Raw genomic sequence first — 7504 nt, forward strand, 5'->3', positions numbered from 1 at the left:
GGAACCACTTGGATCGGGTTTCAACATTTTCAAACTGGGCTCTTAGGCCCAATAAGTTGGGCTTTCAAGTAACATTTTCAATATTCTCATTTTCTATAGCACTTTTGTTTAATACTTTAATTCTCTTTTTCTTTTCTTTTTTCATTATTACTACTTTCCACTATTAGTTAGAAGAACAATATATATGAACAGAAAGAAAAAGAAAAAAATTCCGTCTTAAAAAATAATAGTAATGTTTTTCCCCATGCGTGGTGTTGACTCAAGCTAAATACGTATAACCTGGAGCCTTGAGAAGAAATATTTTGCATAATCCCCTAATTTTTAAAATAATATCTCTCATCTTTCTCAGCTGTTGTTGCCTGTTTGTTGGACGAAAAGTCTTAATTAATATTTCATCATCAAAATTCTTACCATTTTCTCGATGTTTTCAATTATTGCCTTGTTGAGAATATTTTATATTAGTTTTGTTTGCTTATTTTCATAAATTGTGAGATCTATTGAAAAAAAAAAAATTATAACTTTAATTGTAAAATTTTAACAAGTATTACTTATACACCTAAATAAAAAATTGTAGTAAAAATATATTATGTTACAAAATTATTTTTGTCTCAAATTTTCTTTAAAATTCATGTCTCCAATAACATATTAAATTTTATTAATAATTAGTTTGTTAATAATTTATATATTAATAAGAACTTTTAAAAAGAGGAAATTATAACAAATATGATATATTTTTTTAAATTTTGAAAAATATGACAGTTTTTTTGCCTAACGTTTTTTATGGCATATTTTTTTTTACATTTTTATTGCATTTTTTTTCCATGTTTGTAAAATTTTATTTATATACCATATTTTATCTTTTATATATTTTTAGTAGCTTGTTTTGATATGATTTGAGATTATTTTTATAATTTTAATCTATTTGTATTATTTTTTATCATTCATATTTTATAAAATATTTTTTTTACATAATTTTTTAAAGAAAAAAAATTTGAGACATTTATCACCATACTTTTTATTCTCATTTCTTCTTATTTTCTTTCATTTATTATCTTCCCTCAATATTTTATCCGCAGTAACTAGTTAACACTATCAAAACAATTTTGATTTTTTTATAGTAATCTTGTGCCCATGTCAGTTTTTTTTAGTTATGTGTGGTAACTGATTATAATAATAAAAATTAATTTTATTTTTTAAGTGGTGTTGTAGTAACTAGTTACAACTATTAAAATAACTTTGATTTTTTTAGTAATGTACCATTATCAAAATTTTAATTGAATTGTAACTGGTTACTTAGTGAGATTTGGAAAACATATGATATAAAAAAAAGTAAATTGATCGTGAAGGTAACTGGTTACAGCTAGGTATGAAAAATAAAATAAATATGAAAAAGAACCAGTTGTGATGGTAACTGGTTACTTAGCTAGATCTAGAAACAAATAGGATCACAAACAAAAAAGCTAAACTGGACATCATTGTAGTCGGTTACTTAAACCAATCTGGAAAAGAAAAAAAAACTCAGAAATTAAACATATTATGACTGTAACCGATTAGAGTTAGATTTAGAAAGGAAAAAATTTACTAGATCTCAAAAAGAAGGAAGAAGAAGAAGAACCAGAGGGGCAGGGGAAGAGAAAAGAGAGTGATATTATGAGGGAGAAAAATGAGAGAATAAAATAGAGTTTTGTGAATATATGATTATGGTAATTTATTTTTTATATTGAAATTATCATATTTAATTTTTTTACTTCGAAACTTACCATATTTATATAATTAATTTTTTTTCATATTTATGTAAACTTCTTTTTTAAATACAACAAACTAGTGGTATAATTGCTTTAAAAAAATTGAATTTTGGTAAGGCTGTATTTCTGTCGTCTAAATTTTAGACTGACAAATCTCGTATGCAATATGCACTTTTAAATAATTGTTATTTACGTCTCAAACTACGGCAAATTTAGGTGTCAAATTCCAACGTGACTAATTTCTAATTGTCTTCTAAAATAAATGTATAAAAACACAAACCAATTAAAATAAAAATAATAAAAAGGAGAGGAAATAAAGAATTATAAGAAACATGAAACCATTGTGTATATATCTTCCTGATACAGAAGAAAATGAAGAAACGAAATGCATGATTTCCAATCATTCGACCAAATTCACATGAAATGAAACACTTCCAGTCCAACCGCCTATTCAATAATCAATACAACGATGCAGAGCTATACAAAAGCAGCCTTCTGGCATGGTAATCCCATGAAATATGGCTATTTAAAATGATAACCAATCTTCATTACCACAGCAGTATTGTATTGTGCGCCATGGAAAAAATCCAATCCCCTCCGAGCTAGCAGCTAGTAGAGATTCTCAACAATACGCAGAAGTACCGACCAATTATAATACTATGAAGTGCTGAATCTATCCTCATGCCTAATTTTGATATATTATTCCTAAGCAGCACCAATAGATCAGAGAAAATAATACTAAATTCCACATCAAATCAGTAACCAGAAGAAGATACAAGAACATTGTGTTCTTTAAGACGCTTCTGAAATTGCGCCAAACGGGTTTGTAATTGCATAATCCCTGCAGCCTTCTGAGATAGAATGGCATTCAATTTGGAAACATAATCATCCAGCTGATTCCCTGGTTGATCTGCTTCAACCAATAGATTCATCTCCTGCACCAGAAAATAAGAATCTGTGTAAATACTAAATTGTAATAGGACATTTTTCTTCATTTCTACAAGAAACTGAGGATAGCCAAGAGGGTTTGATTAGATACTCTACAAAATTGGAATTGATCAAATTTACACCCAAAACGAAAATGCTACGTGGAATGTTCTTATAAAAAAATATAAGAACTATGGTTTAAATGCGATGCATTGTATTTCACACTTAATACCCAAAACACAAATGCTATTTTAATGATTATATACCTCTTTAACAATATTCATTGTATCCTCCACTTGCTTCCTGTGAGCATTAACAAGGTCTTCCTCTTCCTGCAACGAGTGACAAAATCATGTTAAAAAGGCTTGTTATTGCTTTGATCACTGATGACGAATGAGAACAATCAATATTTTCCCATAGTCACCTGTAAGAGGACATTCAAATCATCGTCTGAATGTGAGCTTTTGGAATCAACCTTTGGCATTTCTTTCCATTTTGGCTGACCATTGGGTCTCCGTAATTTTTCTTCTGCATTTGAAAACCCATACGATTCTGGCTTCCCGTTCTTTTTCCATAATGATTTTGGCGGCTCATAAGTTTCTTCTGGAGCATCAAAATCATCACTGTCAGCTTGTTCATCCTCAAATGTAGAGGAAGTTTGTAAAGCAGAAGATAGGGGCACTGTTGTTGACTCCTTAAGGTTCAAGGTTGGAGGTAACACATCCTTCTTTGGGTTGCTCCCCTTTGAGAGGCTCTTCACTCTGGATTATTTTTTTTCATAATAATAAACATTAAAAGGTCAGATATGACATGCGAGTAAAATCAATACAAGAACCAAAATGATCAAGGTGATTTATTTTTTTTACCTATCTGCATATCTGAGTGTATTGAGAGTATGTTCGCATGATCCTGAACTTGGTGATATGCACGACACCATCACAGTGCGTGAATTACCCATGAAAGAATCCCTAAGAACTTCAGTTAATTTACTGCCTCTGAATGGAATGTGACCCTGGTCATTGTCAAGAGCTCTTATGCATTCTTTCAATGCAAGCAAACTCTTATTGATTTCAGCACCTTCCATTCTGCATCATATTTTTTAAACAACTCGTATTATAAGTAGACTACAGACAAAGAAAGAAAAGATATTAAGGGATAACGTGACAATTGGAAATCACAGTACTCCAGATCATTAAATACGATTACAAGTGATTCAAGGGCACTAGACAGACATACAAATATTAAACATACCATCCTATTCCTTGAGATGTTTTATTAAAGTACAAAATAATAGCAGTGATAGGGATAATACCTTGTCTGTTTATCATTATCTGTAGTGTCAGCACCACGTTCACTTCCAGCAAGGTCAATGAATGAGAGCTTGCCAACAAGACGGGGAGGCTTTGATTCACTGCCATCAGCTGATCTCTTTATAGCAAGCTGAAGTATGGCATGTGAACGAGAGGATTCTTCATTTGCACCAGTTGTACCAGTACTTCTGGTGGCACTTCCTCTCTCAATGAGCTCCTTTATTGTCTCTACATCAGACACCCTGTATTCTTGCAAGCCCACAATGCAAACTTGCTGCTTTCCATCCTCTCTCATACAAAGTTTTCTGGTGGAAATAGTGTTCTACCTTTAGGGCCAATCTTAATTAAAATTTTAAAAAATCAATGACAAAAAGGCTTACTTTCGTTCATTGAGGAGATCAAAAAGCTTTCCCCCGTATATTTCAAAAAAGCTCACAAACAATTGAAATCCATGGTTGCGGTATGTGTGATGCATCAACCTCAAGATATCTCGTGATGCCTTAAGAGGCAATGGTTTCATCGTGTAAGTCTTTCCACTACCTGAAAGGGATCCAAAGAAGAAACCAGAATATAATGTGAGCACAATTGAATTCATTATGGAACTCAAAGATGGTATAAAAAAGCTACATCCAACTAATAAAGACAATAAAGATCTCTAACTTTCAGTAGAAAAATAAATATATATATACAAACAAATATTCACAGGTAAAAAAGTTTTGTCACGTGTGTGCATCAAACTGATTTGGAATTACCTGTTTGTCCATAAGCAAAACAAGTTGCCTTTGTGCGTTGAAAAATTATTGGAACAATAGGCTCCACAGTCTCACGGTATACCTAGAAGTAAACAAACAGCATATTAGAATGTTAACATATCCGTACATCTAAATTCCATATAATGTTCATTACTATAATTATCTAAAAGTAGGATATTACCTCGTCATTTGATACCTCCTCATTCAGCACTGCATCAAAAACAAATTCATGCTTTTCTACATATTCTGTAAGGTCAACCTGCAGAAAATTGAGAAACATGTAAAGCCATGGACTATTAAGGTGTACAATACAAAAATAAAAATGAACATAGAATTTGAAAAATATCAAATTCTGAATATAGTTCCAAATTCTGAATTTAGTTTTCATAATCTTCTCACAAAAATTAACATACCAAATACACTATCATTGCAAATCCACCAGCATGCAACATTTACCTTGAGCTTAGTCTCATGAACTGTTAGAGAATTAGAATATGTATCTATGATATCTTCCTCATTCTTAGCCAGCTCCTTTTTGTTAAGTGGTCTCTTCCGAACCTGTAACCACAGCATTAGTGTATTAGATGTCGAAATAACAGTGGGACATATAATCTTTCGTATCCAAATTAACCCATATCATAAGGCAGATTAGAATACAGAATTTGGAAACCGCCTCTTCTTACAAGGAAAGCAATCCATTTAGATTGGAATCACATCTCTCATTTATGTTAGGAACTTAGTCGAAGAACAGAAAGGACATACCACAACTTTGATCTTTGCTACAGCACTGGCTTTCTCCTTGTCTACAGCAAGACTTTTCAGGAGGTTGTTTTCTGGCAAACCACGAGCTCTGCCTGTTTGCTTGGTAAGGTATGGTTCAGAGTCATCAAAACTTCGGCCTCGAACAGGATGATACAGAGAATTACCATCATACAAACCAGAGACTGGCATCTACCAATTACATATAAGAGGATGTAAGCAGAAAATATAACCTTAATATGCACTTCCTATTTTAGAGGGAGGGGTAAATAAACTCACTATTCATGATTAACTTAGGAAGACATAAACATATGTGCATGAAGAAATGAAACTTTTCCTAGTCAACGATTAGACATAATGATGATGAGAAAGAATCTTACACTTTGAGTAGGAAAAGCATACAAGCACTTGAGTCCAAGAACGGAGACCATTTAAATTTTTAAAGATATAATACTAGTTACGACCTTTCTTAATGGATTGAACAAATTACAATGCAAGTTATTAATCATAGATATTTCAATTAAAATCAACTCAAAATATTTATCGACAGAACTACAGAATCAGTTCATCAAATCAAATGTTTGAGTTCATGCATTACATATACAGAAATATTTAAATCAAACCCAGAAAGCAAAATGCAGTATTTCCCAGTTAATGAAATGCAAGAGACCACCTCAGGAAGAAGCTCGGTGTCAAAAGAATGCAGATCCAATAGTCCAGGACTAAACTCATTGGGCGAGTCATCACCGTTCTTCCTCCTCGGAGGGGTAGATGGCTCCATGTAAAAGTCATTGAAGCCCCTCTGGGCATTCCGATACATTCTAGACCCTTGTGCTCCACCAACACTACCATAGAAACCAAAATCCTGCTTCCAATTTGACCATCAAAGTAGCACAGTCAAACAGCTGAGATACCAATTACAGACTCAGATCTCAAGATCAAAAAACCCTTTGTGTAACTGTAAACCCATTTCCACACCAAAAAATCTCTATCTATCCTCAAAATACGTTCTTTCACTAATACGGATTTTCTGGGTAACTAAACACAGTAGCAAAATAAAAAGAGTGCCCAAAAAAAACACTTTTACCTGAAGTGGAGGATTAGCACTCGAAGACTGGAGATGTTGTAGACCAGCTGACTGAAGCCATCTCCCATTAGAAGAAGACTCCAAGAAGTTGTCTGAGTATTGACGCTGGTGGTGCACCCCAGTAGTACCAGATCTCTGCCCTTGTCTACCCATACCGTTCATATCCTTCTCTGAAGAAAACCCAACTCAAATCTCGACCGATCCGACTCTCTCTGAGAATCTTGGATCGGAAACCTTATACCTTCTCTCTCTTTCACTCAACGGCAACAAATCGCTCTCAGATATTATCAATGCAACAAAAAATGTAAAATCAAAGAGCTAAAGCCTCCTTCAGATTGAAGTTGACCCCATTTCTCATACAGAAAATTTTTCAAAAATTATAAAAGAAACGAAAAAGCAGAAGCAGTAATAGAGGCTCAGCTTGATGATTGAGTAAACCCAAAGATATAGGAAGAAGAGATAGAAAGAGAAAGAAAAAGAGGAGGAGGAGAAGCTTTGAATTTTTGAAGAAAGCTAGGCACGTGCGAGTGTGTGGTTTAAATGGGAGGAGGAGGAGGAGTAAATAAACGACGACGTGTCGTATGGGATGGGCCCTCCTTCTTCTAGCATTTGAACTCGGCCCATTTATTTATGCTTTCCCAACGTCTCACGTGGTGGGGTCACATTGGATATTGCCTATTCACACATATATATCATTATTTTTTTTAATTAATTGCGCGCTTGGACTTCATATTCAAATTTCGATCGCCACGTGTCATGATAAGATAAGTTAAAATGTATGAGACACGAGTTTATGGATCGGACGGTGGAGTTTGAATAATATTACAATCACAGCGGCTGTATCGGCGAAAGGCCAAACCAGGTTGCGGCACCCACCTCTGTGGCACTATACATTTTTGTGCACTCCACAAAAAATACGAGAAA

At 33.4% G+C, this 7504-nt stretch overlaps 1 protein-coding gene across 1 annotated transcript; it reads right to left on the minus strand.

The window, feature by feature from the left end:
- Positions 1-2040: 2040 nt before the first annotated feature.
- Positions 2041-7073, minus strand: LOC133795896 (kinesin-like protein KIN-13B). Its single transcript, XM_062233362.1, has 12 exons — positions 6581-7073; positions 6167-6358; positions 5497-5685; positions 5191-5292; positions 4916-4993; positions 4735-4816; positions 4363-4522; positions 3985-4287; positions 3539-3757; positions 3097-3433; positions 2939-3004; positions 2041-2680 (listed from the first exon to the last, which is right to left on the minus strand). Exons 1-12 carry the CDS (start codon positions 6740-6742, stop codon positions 2501-2503), a joined length of 2070 nt encoding a protein of 689 aa, XP_062089346.1. The 5' UTR covers positions 6743-7073; the 3' UTR covers positions 2041-2500.
- Between the last annotated feature and the right edge of the window lie 431 nt (positions 7074-7504).

This window comes from Humulus lupulus, chromosome 8 (assembly GCF_963169125.1).
Source record: "Humulus lupulus chromosome 8, drHumLupu1.1, whole genome shotgun sequence".
In the NCBI taxonomy this organism is placed as follows: Eukaryota; Viridiplantae; Streptophyta; class Magnoliopsida; order Rosales; family Cannabaceae; genus Humulus; species Humulus lupulus.

What these genes read in the sequence shown, in the direction of transcription:
- LOC133795896 (XM_062233362.1), bottom strand. Translation starts at nt 6,742, where the DNA reads ATGAACGGTATGGGTAGACAAGGGCAGAGATCTGGTACTACTGGGGTG. An exon ending in AGGAGGTATCAAATGACGAG is followed by an intron (nt 4,817 to 4,915) that starts GTAATATCCTAC and finishes GTTTACTTCTAG; the next exon opens with GTATACCGTGAGACTGTGGA. An exon ending in GATAATGATAAACAGACAAG is followed by an intron (nt 3,758 to 3,984) that starts GTATTATCCCTA and finishes AATATGATGCAG; the next exon opens with AATGGAAGGTGCTGAAATCA.